This window comes from Podarcis gaigeae, assembly GCF_964106915.1.
Source record: "Podarcis gaigeae genome assembly, chromosome: 8".
Lineage (NCBI taxonomy): Eukaryota > Metazoa > Chordata > Lepidosauria > Squamata > Lacertidae > Podarcis > Podarcis gaigeae.
In genome coordinates, this window is record NC_139684.1 from 64,128,693 (window position 1) to 64,146,317 (window position 17,625).

The 17,625-nt window shown below is 43.1% G+C and overlaps 1 protein-coding gene and 1 long non-coding RNA gene across 3 annotated transcripts in view; one reads left to right on the forward strand and one right to left on the reverse strand.

The window, feature by feature from the left end:
* The first annotated feature begins 27 nt into the window (after window positions 1-27).
* LOC310849973 lies at window positions 28-10,124 on the forward strand. 2 transcript variants are annotated; one of them, XR_014567143.1, is made up of 3 exons: window positions 28-42; window positions 3,835-4,675; window positions 9,100-10,124. It is a non-coding gene; the product is annotated as an uncharacterized lncRNA (long non-coding RNA). The 2 variants fall into 2 exon arrangements; XR_014567144.1 differs by lacking the exon at window positions 28-42 and adding an exon at window positions 425-439 and having other exon boundaries at window positions 4,523-4,675.
* A 4,847-nt stretch (window positions 10,125-14,971) lies between these two features.
* The window catches only part of CRYBG2 (crystallin beta-gamma domain containing 2), a 68,539-nt gene continuing 65,885 nt past the window's right edge, over window positions 14,972-17,625 (reverse strand). Inside the window, exons 20-22 of the mRNA XM_083750593.1 lie at window positions 16,882-17,040; window positions 16,243-16,402; window positions 14,972-15,659 (exon numbers count right to left, since the gene is read on the reverse strand). Coding sequence (XP_083606719.1) covers window positions 15,571-15,659; window positions 16,243-16,402; window positions 16,882-17,040 — 408 coding nt within the window. The 3' untranslated portion in view covers window positions 14,972-15,570. The remainder of the gene's footprint in view (window positions 15,660-16,242; window positions 16,403-16,881; window positions 17,041-17,625) is intronic.

Genomic DNA, 17,625 nt, shown 5'->3' on the forward strand with positions numbered 1-17,625 from the left:
GCCAGGAGACTACAATTCCCAGGATTCAGCGCTCCTGCACCAGTTCTTTCTTTCTTTCTTTCTTTCTTTCTTTCTTTCTTTCTTTCTTTCTTTCTTTCTTTCTTTCTTTCCCCTTCAGATTGGCGGCGCAATGCTATATGCATGTTTACTCAGAAATAAGGCCCCCCTTGTGTTCGGTGGGGTTTACTTCCGGGCAAGTGAGCATAGGATTTCAGGCTGCATAAAAGTAGGACAGACAGCAACATGCTCAGGTCTTCAGGAAATTCCCCTGTGAAGGAAGCTTGTGGCGTTGGGGGCTTTTTGGTTTAGAGAAAAGGCGAGTAAGAGGGGACAGGAGAGAGGTGTCATGGAGAAAGTGGCTAGAGAAAAGTTGTTCTACTTCTCTCAGAACATTATAGCTTGTGGCCAAGGAAGAGGAATGTTGGAAGATTGCAGACAGGTGAAAGAAAGTACGTATTCTTACAGCACATAGCTAAACCATGGCATTCCCAGATTTCAAAAAATGAAAATTTGAACAGAAAAGTTGATGAGGTTTTGTTGATGTTGTTTTGCAAAGTTGCTGAGTTTTTGGACGTTTTTGAGCCATTTCTGAGGGAAATCAGCAAAAATGACACTGCCGACATGGGCTGTCATACATCTGGATTTTCCCAGCCAATTCTTTAATCAATTCCCTCCCAGACACTGCTTGCAACTGCAGTATTCTGGATATGTCCGGGAAATTCCAGATGTATGGCAAACCTATTTCCACAGGAGGCAATGATGGCCAGCAAGTTGGATAGTTTCAAAGGTGGCTAAGACAAATTCATGGGGGTAACAGGTATCAGTGGCTACTAGATACGATGACTATGTTCTGCCTCCATACATACAGTTTGAAAGCTGTATGCTTCTGAATACCAATGGCTGGAAACAGCAGGATGGGAGCATGTCCTTGTGCCTAGGCAATAGCTGTCAGCTTTCAGATTTGAAAATAAGGGATCAGCAGCCCCAAAAATAAGGGATCAGCAGCCTCACCTATCCTGGGGACAGTCTACGGGATATCAAACAATCCGGGATAGCAGCGGGAAGCAGTGGGAAACGGCGCTGGAATAAGGGAATTTCCCGCAAAAAAAAGGGAAGGTTGACAGCTATGGCCTAGGCCTTGCTTGTGGGATTGCTGGACAAGATGGGCCAATTGGTGTGATCCAGCTGGCTTTTCTTATGATGCCAGCAGCCATGCCCTATTTCAGAATGTTCCATTTCTACCACTACATTTCCCCAATTTGCTTCCCACATGCACACCCACTTCTAAGGAGCTTCCCTGCTTATTTATTTTACTTCTGCAAACTTTGGGGTTCCCCAAAGCTTGCTGATACTTCCCTCTTTTGCATGTGGATGGTGTCATTTTGACTATATTTGCAATGGCACTCACAACTTGAATGTTGAAAATATAGACACTTCTATGCACACAGTCCCTCCAGCATTATTCAGACAAAAAGTAGGGTCAGTTTGATGTTTGTTATGTAGACATTTCTCTTGTGTAAGAATGTGTCATAAAAATACTTTAAGGAGTGTCTCATCCCAGACTAGCTTGCCCGCATGTTAAGATAATTAGTTCTATGCAAGGTTGTGTGTTATATTTAATAACAACTGTTGGGTTACCTTTGCAAGTACATGGAAAAATTCTGCCAGACCAGGGGGGAAATTGCTATAAAAATGAATAGTCTAATGAAACTGGTAAGATATCAAAGGCCTACTAAAGACTATAGTAAAATTGTAGCATACTGAAAAGCAATAATCTTTGAGGGGGGGGGGCGAATTCCCCCTATGCATTTGGACACCTCTTAAGATATCATAACCAAATTTTGCACAATGGTTCTGGAGATCAAAGAGCATGTTTTCAATTATATCTGGATACAGCTGGACACCATTTTGAATCAAGGTGGCGTACTGAGATGGCATACTGAATCTTGTAAAACTGCAGACTTTAACCACCATTTTCAAACCTGCACAGATTTTTTTGGTTTCTTACAATTCTCAAGCAGCATTGGCTGCTATTAACCTATATTAAGAACTTTAATGGAGTGGATATTTGTAAATTTAAATTGCACTAAAAACATATTAAAAATAAACTCATCTGCCACCACCCTGTGCCAAATTGCATCTTCATTAGAACTGAGCTGCTTCAATATATTTGTCTGTCAGCAGTAAAGATTCATTTATAGAGTGTCATCCCCAAGCAGGGTTGCCTAGCACTGACTCTGTTGTCTTTTGAGTGCTACCAGGAATGAGGAACATTTGAGGGCCACCACTTCCTCATCACTGAAATGGATAATGCAACTCTGAGCTCCATATCTAATCCTGTCCAAAACGAATGACATTAAGGTGCTCCTCCTTCCTAATACCCCTGCATCATGTGTACTAACAGCAAGCTCAATCATCTTGAGTGTTGTTCCATATGTAGCCAAAGGCAGTGCTAAGTAGGCTGAAGCCTAGGGCCTCTAAATCCATGAGGCCTCCCCTCTCCCAAAATTGCAAACCCAAGACTTCATGTGAAGGCAGGGCAACTTGGACCCAGCAACCATGAGACTCAGAGCCAGCCAGTGGGGCCCAATATGAAACTCTGGGGCCCAACTTGAAATATTTTTGTGGGGCCCTAGTTCACAGCCAAAGTCTGCAGAATCTTAGAGATATAAATCCTTGTGCTAGGTCATTTTCAAAAGGTCAACAAAGCCCTTCAGAAATCAGACCTGTAACTGAGTTCTTGTACAAGTTTGTACAGTTCACTTCTGGATTTTTTAAGGAAAATTAGAGAATATTTTGATGAACTTGAGAAACAAGCAAAAGCCACCTTGCCAAATGTTAACTACAAAACAAGGAGACAGTGAGGAAACGGCAAAGAAATGACAGAAGTGCACCTGATGCCTTAGATGCACTTTCTTCAAGAGATAAGTTTAAGATAAATCCTTTATTTCTATATTAGATGCACTTGAAGCCAGTTTAAAAAGAAGTGCTGTGTACAGTGATGTTGCACAATTGTTTTTCCGTCCTTGCTATTCTGATAGCATCTAAGCAAGAAATTCAGCAGGGTGTTGAACTGTTGATGGAAGCATACCCAGAAGATGAAACTTATTGATGAACTTTTGCACTTTCACCTATATGTGAGACAAAGCCATAGGCTTACAGCAGAGCACTCTCTGTCTCATACAGACCTTTATCGAATTCAGATGGCCTTTCTTAACGTGGAAGCAATTTTGTGGCTATTTCTTAGCTTTATGGTCACTAACTGCTCGGGGGAGAGGAGTTTTTCAAGACTCAAAAGAATTAAAAATGAATTAAGGGCCACAATGTCTCAAGAGGTTGTCCACACTGAGCATTCTGTACATTGAAAGTGACAAACTTAAACAAATTTTGATGAAGTTTTCTGATGTCCTTTAGAGGAGAAATTGTGAGTTGCAGAATTTTAAATACCCATCAGCATCCTTGGCTTCACTCAATGGCATAGTGAGCCAGTGACGCGTGCCTGACTTCCCTGCAGGTGCATTACTGTTGCTTACAGGGAAGGAGAGAAGTGAAGCAGTTGGGAAGGTAGAGTGAGTTCACTAGGAGGACCGCCTAAATGGCTCTGCTGGTGTGTTTGCACTGCACTGACTTCTCCACTTCCTTGCTCCCCAACCCCCAGTGAGCAGCAGCGACTGACTCATCAGGAGGTAAGGTAAGATATCTCAGGCCCACCATGCCATCCGCTGCTGCAGTATCTTGTTGCAGACATCACTTCTGATCACTCCTTGCATTATTGCCACAACAAACGTGGGTCAAAAAGCTAAACTGGAACATTTGTGGTGTAAACTGTTACAGGATTGCAACATGGAGTTTTGGGACATGTGCTGATTGGAAAAGAAGCAGTATGGCCACCCAGAAATTTTTGCAAGCAGAACAAGAATTGAAAGCAGAATTGTGTATAACCATCCTGATACCACAACAAACCCAATAGAAAAGGGAGCATTCAGACACTTACACAACAACCTTGCTAAATAAAACACGGTGTAGTTATCAGTATATATGTTGGCTGATGGCAAAGTACAATTGTACTTGTAGACTTTGTACAAAACAAGAAGCATGATGGCAAAGCTCAGAACTTAAGTGCTATAGATATGAGACAAAAACCCCAGAATTAGCAGCAGTACATAGAGCTCTCTGGAGAAAGGGACCCATATTGATGCTGAACGGCTGGAGCCCTCCCACTAGGACAGGCTACAAATAAAACTAAAATCTACTATCAAAGGAGTAGCCCTTTTGCGCATCAGAGACTTTTTTATCCATTTGCTGGAATTCAGAGCACCGAGTTGCTGCTATTATATTCCATTTAGGTTAGCAGAATTCTAGTGTCTTACAGGAAGTTTTGGAGGCCCCCCGCAAATATATTATAAAGAACACACGCAAACGCACACACACATCACCAGCTAATGTTAGAGAGCCATGTAGGAAGCAGCAAGCAGAGGAGTTTGTGATTGGTGGACTCCTCCTGCCTCTTTTCCATCTACAGTGTGAAACCTCTTGAGCGTCTTATCTCAGAGAAGGCAGCTCCCCTTGCAAAAAGTTCCATCCATCAGAGCTCTGAGACAGCTTCACCATGAAGGCCATCCTGATCATTGGTATTGTGCTACTGATGAATCTGACTCTGGCTGTTGCCACTGAGGTAAGGAGTGGTCTTATTGGATGTGACAATTGAAATGAGAATCTTCAGTTGCTTCAAAACCCTTATTTCGGGTACTGAAAGAAGGCTGTGATTATGTAGTGGCTGCAGTTTGGGGGAGTGGAGACGGCATTCATACATAGGAATTGAACATATTTAATACCGCCTGTTTCTGAAATGCAAAGCCCAATCCTGTGCATATTTCCTTGGATGTATGTCCTGCACGGAGTTCAAAAGTGCTTACTCCTGTCCCAAGTGAGTTCACATGGGGAATGCAGACATTGCGTACATTGGATGTAGGAGGCAATTCTAGAGTAGGACCATGGATATAAAGCTTGGAATTTTTATTTTGCAAAGGCATGCTCCAGCCAGTGTTAAGTACCCTTAGACTCTGCTAGTTTCTGTAGATCGAACTCTGCTAATTTTGGTTTCTCTCAGTTGTTCATTTTCCCAAGCTTAACTTCACTTCTCCACATTTACAATTAAAAAAGAAGTTAATGCAAGTTCGTTAGCATTTTAGTGCACATTTCTCCTAATATATTTTGCCTAACATACCCCTTTTTTAAAGTGATTTCCCCTAATATAATGCATTTTGGTGAGTTATTTTCAATAGTATTGTGTAAATAGTACACAAATAGTAACATTTGTGTAAATGTTGTTACATTTACACAAATTGTGTAAATTTGTGTAAATGTTGTTACAGCATATGCATATTTGTATACACTACTTGACTGGAGAACTGCATTGCAAAATACAGAGAAGTGTGAATTTCAAGGGGTGGTTGTGTTTTTGTTCGTGTATTGTTATGGAAAGTGAAAATTAGATAGGTTTGACTCTAAATGTGAACTGGTAGGGATGGGGGAGAAACTAAGTGGTTCAAAATGTCAGAAATTTGTAGTCCAATGTAAACTCCCCCTCCTTTTTGGAGGTGAGTCCTGTTTATTTGTTTGGATTGGACTTTTAACACGGCACATAAACATAAATGTGCAGGTCTCCTTACAAATAACCCCTGGTGAATTCAAAGGGAGATAAGTTTCTTTGATCCTTACAAAAATATGTGTAAAGAAGCAGACATATCTGTGAAGATTACCATCAGACCAAGGGGAAGCTGTCCACCCCATCCCACGTAGCCTACTTTTACACCTTTAACGAAAAGCTCATGGGTAAAAATATGCCTGCAAAATGTTTCCATCTTTTGGAAGATAAAACAGGTGGGGGACTTTGTGGTCCTTCAGAGATTTTCTGGATTACAAAACCCATCATCCCTGACAATTGGATATGCTGGTTGGGGCTGATGGGAATTTGAGTCTATCAGCATCTGGTGAGCCACAGCCTCCACATCTCTGAGACAAAGCATTATCAATCTGTTCTTAATGGCACAAGTACACTGGCCAGTTTAAAATGTCCCAGACATTTTGCCGCTTTCTGCCCGGACACTGCTTCTGACCACAAGGTACATTCAAAGGATTAAACAGCAGTTTTCCAGTACTGCCCCTTGTGAGGGCTGATAAAGCAAGCTGCTGTTTATCTGACATTTTAAAAATCTAAACTGGAAAAGTCAATGCTTGTCAAAACCTTCAAACTCACCTCTTGTGGTTTATGGGTGATGACCAACTGAGGATTATAAACATGGGTGAGTACCAGATTGCTGCTTTAAAACCACGACCATTCTGATAGATGCAATTTATCACACACAACACTTTTCTTCTCTTAACTCACATAACCAACTTTCTCTAATTTACTGCCTAGGAAGCTCCTTAAGAGATCACAAATGGGTCATTGGCAACAAATGTTTGTTTATGGGTTTCCACCCTGGATATAATAAAAATGGGTTAAGTGCGTGGGGAACAAGATGCAGGCTAGCTTTTTAAGGACAATCATGGTGCAAAAAACATTCATGCATGAAAATAGCAAGATATCTCTAGGATATCTGCCTGTTCAACTCTAACAGCTATAACTGTTTAAAGTGGTATAAGAGCACTTTAAAAATATGGGGCGAATGTGGCTATTGTCCCCATGGGAGGCCTAGGTGCTCCTTGGCTTGCTTTCAGACAGACATGGACACTGTTTTATTTCAGCAAGCTTTTTATACACAGCCATCTTTCTTCCACACCTTTACTACTTTTTTCAGTCTTTTGAAAAAATATTGTAGTTTGTGAAGGGTAGTAAGAGTTGGTTGGAGACGCCTATTCCCCTCACAGAACTACAGTTCCCTGAGGGGTTTAACAACCCCTCTTCCCAGGGAACTCTGGGAATTGTAGAGGCACTTTTAACTCTCAGCACTTTTAACAAACCACAGTTCCTTGGATTATTAGGGGGAAGCCATGACTGTTTTAAGTTGCATGCTGCTGCTTTAAATATATAGTGGAGTCCCACTGAGTCCAGTGGACTTTATTCCCAGGGTGTAACCAGTGCAGACTGGAGCTGACGTGAATTATAGTCCTGATCATCTGGAGGGCACCAGGTTGCAGAAGGCTGATGTACTAGTTAGATCCGATTTCCCTGGTATTTGGGGCGCGGTCTCCTTGCCACCACTGCAGTTCTCAGAACGTTGCATCACTTTCTGCCTGTGTTTCCTTCTCTGCTAGAATAACAGGAAACAGGTTTCAGGTGCTGGCATTGCCTTGAGCAGGGCCTGTCATTCTTTACTGCTTGCCTGCCAATCTCAAGGCCCAGAACATCAGCTGCTGGGGGCCGGCTGGGGAGAGGCAGTCAGTCGGTTGTAAAACTTCCTGGGAAATAGGTGCCAATTAGATAGCAGTGAAAAATAACCTTTTATGAGGGTGGGCACATTACATATGCAGCAAACTTCTGTGGCACCATGCTACTGTGGTATCTTTCTCATTGTGTATCTAAAACAGAAGTAAGGTACCTCAGGATTGAGAACAAAATGAGGCCCTTGGACTTCCTGTGGACTCTACCGAGGCCTCAACCTTTACAGGCCCTGCGCCCCTGCTGCCTGAAAGTGTTCTTGAACTCTGAAAAATGTCTTTTTCTCTGGATGAAGGACAGAGAGGGGGTGTGGAGGTGTAGCCACAAGCTACTGCACATAGGTGGGAAATGTAGCTCTGTTGCTTCACCAGCCTTTGTCTCCGGGTCTGTTTTGGGTTGGCTGTCCACATTTTGAAGTACAGTCATACCCTGGAAGTCAAACGGAATCCGTTCCAGAAGTCCATTTGACTTCCAAAACGTTCGGAAACCAAAGCACGGCTTCTGATTAGCTGCAGGAAGCTCCTGCAGCCAAGCGGAAGCCACGGAAGCCCCGTCAGATGTTCGGCTTCCAAAAATAGTTCACAAACCGGAACGGTCACTTTCGGGTTTGCAGTGTTCGGGAGCCAAAATGTTTGAGAACTAAGCTGTTTGAAAACCAAGGTACGACTGTACTTGACATAACACTGATGTCACATCTGAGGCTCTCCAGTTGTTGTTGTTGTTCTAATTATTATTTATGAAATCTGTTGGTCCCCTTTTTGACCAAGGTAATGCAAAGGGACTTGTAATCTATAAACAAACACATACATTAAAACCCGCACAGAATAGAAACAAGGAAAATGCCCAATGGCAATCCTGTTTTTAAAAGGCAGGATTGAAACATTTTACCCACTCAAGGAGTTAAGAGCCTGGCGAAACAGACATGCCTTGTCCTGGTGCCTAAAGCTATGTAATGATGGCGCCCGGCGAGCTTCCCTGGGGAGAACATTCTACAAGTGGGGAGCCTGGTGATGGGTGTAAGAGTCTAACAACATCTGAAGGGCATCAGGTTTCCCATCCCCAATCTAAATAGACCCAATCTGGGAAGACCATTAGGCTGTATCCAAGTAAGTTTTGTGCAGAGTTTTCCCATTAAAAGTAATGTACCCTAACTTAGTCATGTTCAGTCATTTAAATAGGTTAGCACTGGAAACAACTCATTGGCCCAGATTCAGTGTTCTCTGACTGCCAGTGTAAAGGCTGTTGCACTAGCATAATGTCAAAAGCAAAGTTCAAAAGTTTGCGATCCCTTCAATACGAGTAAACAGCACTTCCTCTATTTGGTCCAGAAAAGAACAAAAGCATGTCGAGATGCATGTGAATGCAGGGAGAGCAGTTTTCTCATGCAAGGCGGAAGAGAGCTTTGTTTGAAGGAAAGGGGTGTAGCTCCGTAGTAGAGCAGCTGCTTTGCATGCAGAAGATCACAAGTTCAGTCCCCGGTATCTTCAGGTAGGGCTGGAAATGTCCCCTGCCTGAAACCCCAGAGAGCTGCTGCTAGGCTGTGTAGACCATACTGAGCAAGATGGATCATTGGGCATGACTTGGTATAATGAGTCTTCCTATGTTGGTAAGGTATCAACTGTGTCAACTAACGTAACAAAGTACCCTGCAGACCTTCAGTTTTGTTGAGAACTGCTCTGACCCCATATCATATATTCTTCTCATTTGCTCTTTAGGACGCAGCAGACTCTCCCAAAGTCACGACTCCTGCTTCTACACCAGCTTCCAGAGCCATGTCCCTCAATGGCCCAGCTTGCTTTCTGCTACCACTCCTGATGGTTGTGATTCATCTCCTCCAAGTATACTGAGCCTGGAGAGTCACTCCTATGAGGGCATTCCTTGCAGGGCAAATTCATCTCTTTTCTGCCTTTAGGGAAACCTTTCCTCCACCGATGATCCAGCCAGCACCTATGCTCCAGCTACAACCAACCCACAATTTTGGGCCATGTGGCAAAATTCATGGTCCAAAGGCTTTTGGCTTCATCTTCACCACAATGGCTGCTTTATTTGCAGAATGAGAGGCAAACCAGAAGGACTTCTTGAACTTGATCCAGATCTGTGGGCTCATGCTCAGATGGTCTTCGCAGCAAGCAATGCACGCAGGTCTAGAATGCATCTTCACAAAGACATATCGGTTCCCTGAGATAAGCAACTCAAGTGTCACCTACTCATGTGCACTAATTAACAAGAGGCACAAATCCACTGGGATGTTTGCTCGGCCAGGCCCTCCAGGAAGAAACAGGAGTTGTGCATAAGCACTGCAAGGCTCCTGTTTATTTCTGTCAGGAGACTGTCCTGAGGCATTGTGGCTCAGATCTGCCTCCTAGTCTGCCACCCTCAATGGGCACCCTAAATCTGTTACCCAAGGTCCCAGAAGATGACCACCCACCTCTTGTTTCTATAAGCCTTTCAGTTAATGCCATGCTATCCTGTGTGAAGCATCCCACCCACGCACCCAACTTCAGGAATCATTTGAGGTCACTTCCTGGTCTTCAGGAGGTTGCCTCTTGATTCGCAGCAAATTCAGGTGTGGAATGTCAACCCTTTGAAGTGGCAAACCTCAAGAAGTTGGCTGAAGATGGTCCAGGAAGATAAACCATGCAAGATAAAAAGCAGTGTTTGCAAATGTTCCGCCTTTGTTTTCTGTAATCCCCCATGCAGGGTGGGTCAGTGAATGAAATAAAAGCTTATTGGCTGGAAAGTCTGCCTTTGTTGTAGTCTAGACTATTCCTGTGCAGGGCTGTAGCCAGCCAGCCATGTCCCATTATAGAATATCCCATTCCATTCTGGTTTTCCTCCCCATTCCTATCACCAAAAAAGCGGCAAGTCAGCACTTCTTGCTCACTGAGTGAGTATGCTCAGTCCTCACTGAGGTGTTTAAAGGTCTGCTCTCCACCCCACACTTTTAGCCCCCCCCCCCACTTTTGTGCTTATAAAAACATGCTTCTGCTCGCTGCCCAAGTATGTTTGCTGACTCCTTCCTCTTGTAGTGGAAATGTGGGATCTACTATTGAAAATGAGGTCACTGTTATTATACATTAGCAGCCTCATACCTGGCATTGCTCAGGAATTCTAAGAAACCAAAAAGTCAATGCTGGTTTGAAATCAGTGATTAAAATCAATGCAGTTTGAAAAGGCTCGGTCCACCATCTTGATTAAAAACATGGCGACCAATTGTATCCAAACATAGACAAAAACCTGCTCCTTGACCTCAGGTGCCAATGAGCAAAATTTGGTTACAATATCTTAAGAGGCGTCCACATGCATAGGCAAGTAATTTTCCAAAATTAATAGTGGGCTATATTATAGAAAGGGGATGCAGGTGGTGCTGTGGGTTAAACCACAGAGCCTAGGACTTGCCGATCAGAAGGTCGGCAGTTCGAATCCCTCCAACGGGGTGAGCTCCCGTTCCTTGGTCCCTGCTCCTGCCAACCTAGCAGTTTGAAAGCATGTCAAAGTGCAAGTAGATAAATAGGTACCGCTCCAGTGGGAAGGTAAACGGTGTTTCCGTGCACTGCTCTGATTCGCCAGAAGCGGCTTAGTCATACTGGCCACATGACCCAGAAGCTGTATGCTGGTTCCCTTGGCCAATAAAGCGAGATGAGTGCCGCAACCCCAGAGTCAGTCATGACTGGACCTAATGGTCAGGGGCCCCTTTACCTTTACCTTTACATTATATAGGAATGACTTCTCTGGCATACGTTTGTCTAATCCCTGTTGTTGTCTAATCCCTATTTCTAAGTGCACTTTTGGTGCCAAAGGAGGCTTCCCAATGCAAATAGCAGTTGTGTGTGTGCATGCACATGAACACTATTTTCCTCAGGACAAGACTATCACTAGCCATGATGGCTACTCACTGGAAGCAATGATGTTTCTGAATGCCAGTTGCAGGAAGCCACAGGAGAGAGCGCTATTGTACTTGGATTCTGCTTGCAAGTTTCCCACAGGCATCTGGTTGACTACTGTGAGAACAGGATTCTGGACTGCATGGGCCATTGGCCTCACTCAGCTGGCTCTTCTTACATTCTCGTATGTGAGAGGGATTGTTTTTTTCTGACCTTCAGCTGTAGCTTGGCTTACAAGGTATCAGTAGGCAATCAACTCCATGCCATGAAAAACAAAAACAGAACTGATTTCCGCAGATCAGGTTGAAGCAGAACAAATAGGTTCCCAAATGGCAGTGGCCGAGGGGTTTTACTTTGGGGTGGGGCTCAGAGTAGCTGGCTCCTGTTCAACAGAGGCTTAATATACAAATTACAAATGCTAAAAGTTGAAGCTTTTTTAAAAATGTCATTGGCAAACGGAGCTAAATATGATAACCTGCTAGATGGTGCAGATTAAATTGCTGTTTCAAGAGATTGGTTCAAAAGTTCACATCCCTAGTCACAAAAAGCAGGCCAGGTCTTTTGCCTGATGGGAGTTGTCGTCCAAAACATCGGTAGAGCATCATGCTAGCTGATGTAGTGTATTAGGGCTATGAGGCCTGGGCATTAGGGTTCCCTTTTAGCATCTGCTGTCTCAAATTAATGTTTCTGCCCCTTTGAGCAAAATGCTACAACAGTAATTTTGCATTTAGCCGAAAAACTGTAAAAGGGCATCCCCCCCCCAAGGTAAAGCTAACAATTGCTTTGTTACACCTGAACAAAATCTTTTATTTTTCTGCTTAAAACAGGATACTCATATATCCCACCCACCTTGCTTAGACACCAATGTTTCATTTCCCTTCTAAACATGTGAAAGCCACAGTCTGCAGTCTTAGATCGCATGCAGATAAGTGTGGGTTTCCTGTTGTAACCAAGGTAAGTCAACATCTTTCTGAACAGGTTCGCATCTTTGTTTCAGAAAGTGCAAATCTGATAAGTGCAAATCCTTGAATGTGGACCAAATCAAATATCTTGTCCAAAGATACCTGTGACACTTCCAGGCAAAGCTTTGCATGAAAGCTATGCTGCGGGGAAACCAGTTTCCCTATTAGCAGTCAAGGTGACACAAGACCCTCTTTCACATTCTCTTTAGCAAACTAACTTCTGGGCTATGCCACTCATCAGGAAACATGCTCTTCATTGGCTGAGTTCCCTTCCTAGGAGGGACAACACAGTCCAGGAGGGAGAAAGGTTCTATTCCACATCCCAAACTGTTCCTAATGATATAGGAGATTTGACCTTCCCAAGGCACTGGAAGCACATCAATATTTCATATGTTCTGCACTTGACCCCTGTTGGGCATAACAGGCTCTGGGGCCTAGTCATACTTAGTTGTGGCTCAAGTTCAGTCCTGACCGTCTGCCAAAGAGGCCACACCCCCTACATTCTGGGCTTTCTTCCCCTACCTGAGTAGTGGGAAGGGACTTGCTCCTTTGCCCTCCTTTCTTGACTGGGAACTGAAGCAACGGCTGAAACCCGTGGAGAAGCCCCACCCAGAAATAACCACATGCAGAAATATTCCAAAGAAAGCTAAATAAATCAATGGCCCTTGCCAGCATCCAGGAAAATGGGCTGGCTTCACACATAAAAACAAATCTTCCAGGAAGGACAATTTGTTATGCCAAGCCCCTGCTATTTCCACTATGCCCTCCAGCTGCACATTGGTTAAATAATTGATCTTGTTAAACTCCTAATGCACAACTGCATCATACTTTTAGCAACTGCCTGTTAAAAGATTTAGTGTGTGCCACAAACGAATCCCATAAAGAGGGGAGGAAGAGGCATGCATGTATTTTCAGAATGTGTACATCCATGCAAGGAACCACTGCTAGCTCTGATTCTGCTGAGTTTTGTGGAGTGGACATATAGTGAAAAGTGTTAAGCATCTTTATTTGATATCTACATGCAAAATGGCTTCCTGACAAAACCCTGCTCCTTCACACAAAAAGACTGAGGACGAACTCATGTGCTATGCGCTGTTGAAGCAAACAGAACCCTCTAGTGGTGGAAATGAGAAATAGCAGCAACAATTCCTCACTGCAAATACAGTGGTACCTCGGGTTAAGTACTTAATTTGTTCCAGAGGTTCATACTTAACCTGAAACTGTTCTTAACCTGAAGCACCACTTTAGCTAATGGGGCCTCCTGCTGCTGCCGTGCCGTTGGAGCACGATTTGTGTTCTCATCCTGAAGCAAAGTTCTTAACCTGAAGCACTATTTCTGGGTTAGTGGAGTCTGTAACCTGAAGCGTATGTAACCCGAGGTACCACTGTAGATGTCTTTCCCATAGCCCCCAAAGCTGGGGCTATGAAAAGTGAGGCAAGGGTTCTGAGAACCAGCACATGGAAGAAGCTAGTCCTAGTTTAACAACCATCAATGCAACATGTGTCAGTGATGAATAAATATGGGGGTTTGCCTAATAGTGAGTCAGACTATTGATTCATGTAGCTCTGGGTATGGAAGCAGATCCCAAAGGACTCAAGCGTGGATTCCTTTAGGAGCAGAATTTACGAGTGCGGAAGAACCTCACACATCAAGGACTACTTCTCCCCATATGAACCGACTTGGACCTTGTGATCCTCATCTGAGGCTCTTCATCATGTGCCTCCTCTGAGAGGCAACAAAAGAACAGGCCTTTTCTGCAGTGGCTCCCACTTATGGGCTGCTTTCCCCAGGGAGCCTCACCTGGTGCCTTCATTACATATCTTTACGTGCCAGGCAAAGGCATTCCTTTTCTCCCAGGCCTTTGACTAATTAAACAATTTATGGCCTTTTAAATTGTGTGAGGGTTATTGTTTTTGTTTGTTGCTATGTTATGTATTTTGTGTTTTTATATTGTAAATCACCTTGTAAACCTCTGGTGGGTGGTACAGAAAATTAATAAATAATAATAATAATTAACCAGCACTGCAGAGAAGCTTGAGAATAGCATAGGTTGAGGTTGATCTCTGACAAACTGTAGCAGGAGTGTTTACCCTGTGGCTCTCCAGATGCTGTTGCTTCTAACTCCCATCAGCCCCAGTGAACATGATCAGTTGTGAGGGGTGGTGGAAACTGTAATACAACAATATATGGAAGGCCACAGGCCAGCCATTCCTGCACTGTGCCAGCAGCAGCAGCATAATTAATATCCTTCCTTTTTCACAGACTGGGACTCATGGCAGCTTAGAAAAATTAAAACAACACAGATAAAATTAGGAGCAGTGTCCAGGCAGAAATTGCTTTTAAAAAGCTTCTTTTTTTGAGAGATTTTGCCCAAAAAGCTCAACAACTTTGGCAAAAAAGAAAAGGTTAAAAGTAATTAAACTATAATAGAATTAAAACAATATAAAAACAATTCTATTAAAACACAGATAGTGAAAACAGCATAGCTTTGTAGACTTGCAAGAACCTAATGTTCACCAGTTCCTTATAATATGGGCTTTGCAGCCACATTTGTGTGATACTATTCCTGCTTTTCTATTGTTTATGATCCCAGCTGGCCAATTGTTGTTGTTGTTACAGGCATTTCTCTCCACCACCCAAAACACTTGTGGGCAAGATCCCTTACATGTTATGCCTGTGGTTGTAGCCAGTGTCCCCATGAACATGTCCTAGTGGCAAATAACAGAGTCAGCCCACCAGCCAGAGAGATGGATTTATAAAAGGCATTGTATCATACACAGGTACATAAATAGAGTTTACAAGGTAGCCCATCCCCTTAGGAAGAAGAGCACAAGGGACAGGGAATGGGCTGCATGCAAGGACAAAAGGCTCATTCATGCTGTATGTGTGTGTTTGTTTTAGATATTCATATATAAGCCTAAACCAGCAGGGCTGGGGACACCTGTGACGCGTTGGCAGCTTGCTTTCCTGTGCTCATACAGGTGAGCTGCTTGACCTTGTCCATTCATGAATGATCCGCGTATCAGAACTCGCCAATAATCTCCATCTTGCTAGGCTCAGCTCCAAGGTGTTGGAAAAGAACCAGCTTTTGCCTCCTTCCCTCTACAGAGTCCCTTGGGGAGACCAATCTCTGTGCTTCACAGAAACATTTCCCTCTTTCTGGGCTGCAATCTGTGGGGAAAGGATTGCATCTACTAACCAAATGCAGCACCCAGTCACTTATCCATTTCAGCAGCTAATCCCCAAAGATGCAGCTTGGTCACAAAAGGACAAACGTCTGTGACTTGCAGGCTGAATTCTAGTTCTGCACGTGACATGGCTCTCCAATTCCTGCTTTCTTCAAAGCACCCGGACATCCCAGATCTGTGTAGGCCTTTCCTCCGAAGAATCCCAGAGGATGGCATGGTCCCGGTCATAGGTTCGGCCTCCTACATGGAGAAAAGGAAGAAGAAAATGGGCACAACTCAAAAAGGCATTTCAGCCAATCGATGTTGTTTGTACACTGCCCTAAGAAGGATTTGTATCCTGAAAAGCAGGATATGAATAATTGTGATAGATGATAGATAGATGGATAGATAGATAGGTGATATATAGATGTCCCCTTCACTGTTGCTGGACTAGGCCAGAGTATGCTGTGCATAAACATTCCAAGTGACTTTTATCACCAGATCTTCACCTTGATATAAGCTCAGAGAACAGAAAGCAAGTTCCATTAGGTTAGGTTGAAGGAACTGGATTGTAAACATTACATCTAGAAAAGATAATGCATGAGAAGTGCTTTTGATGTTTGAGAGTGCTATACACATGTTAAGATTAAATGGTGGGGAAAGATTGAACAGGAATTTCCAGGAATGGTGTGTGACGTGGGAAAAAGGTGAAAGGAAACTGAAACTGAACCATTTCTAGCTATATTTCATCCCTTCTATAGCCACATTACTTGCTTCCTGGCCTCAAGAACTCCCTCATGAGCCTAAATCTGAATCTTAACAACAACAACAGCCAATGCCTTACCTTTCACATCCAGGACCTTGTTTTCAAACATCTGGCTGCAGATTCTCCCAAAAGAATCGATTTGCCAGGTCTGCCGGGGCAGTCGGCTCTCAGACCACAACACCACCTTGGATCCCTTTGCAGCTGGACCAATCACCTGTAGGCTCATGTTGGGCGCAACCTGAAAGTCAAGAGACGCCAATTCAGTGTTGTATGAAAGTGTGTTGCATACAGACAGTGAACATCTAAAGCTGAAGTTGACTTTTACTGAGTCAAGCCATTGGTCTATCCTGCCCAGTACTGCCTACTCTGACCGGCAGTGGCCTTTTGAGATCTTTCTCATTACCTGATAACCAATATCCTGTTATCTGGAGATACCTGGGATTGAACCTGGGACTTTCTGTATACAAGACATGAGCGCTATCACTGAGCCATGGCACCTAAATACAGACTTTTCTTCTATACCAGCCCAGCATATACCCTTTTAGGTGACATTAGTTTTGCCTGGCTTACCCAAATGCTATGTGGACAATAGAAGGAGCGGAACTATTTAAACTTGAGGGTATCGTATGGGGTCTTCTTGAAGCAGGCCTGGATTATCCATGCACCCCAGCTGCTTCTGTCCCTGTAAACCACACAAGAGGAAGAGAAAGCCCTCACCTGGTTCTTCATAAGCCCCTCTTCATAGTACCAGATGGAGCTGCTCTTGCCATTGAGCTCTGAGACCAGAACTCGCCCAGCTTTCATGTCTTCAACGTCATCTGGGACAGACAGGAAGGACTTCAATTCTTCATTTTTTATCTGGAAGTAGATGCGTCTCTGGGGAGAGGGAGGGGAGAGGCAGACAGAAAAGACAATCACTGTGCATTCATCTAAGCTGCTCAGCAAGTTCCATGCTGTGGAGCAATCTGACCACCGTGTCCATTCTCAGAGTAATAAATTATGCAGGGTGGATAAAAATCAATTATTATTTTTTTAAAAATAAAAAAAATCAGATTTTTAAAATTTAAATCAGATTTTTTAAAATTTTAATCGGATTTTTAAAATAAAATGCTTTTGGAGGAAAAATCTTTCTAAAGGTAGTTTTCTATTTAAGTTACGTTATAGTCCAAAGGTTATTCATCAGGAAATAAGGATTTGTTTGAAGTTTTTCATGTGCTAAAACTCAGTCTAAGGTGTGTTATTTTAAAATTGTTTAACCACATTGGTTATCAAACATGGATGCATATGCTATAAAGTTATTGTTTTAGTTAAATAAATTGTTTAAATTGTTATTAAGGAAATGATTATTTTTCTCCTTCCAATAAAGTACAGCAGAAAAGCTGTCCAAATATAAATAATAATTTCATTATCATCTGTCTAAGTATTTCTGATAGTATAACCAAACCAGTAATTTTTGATATA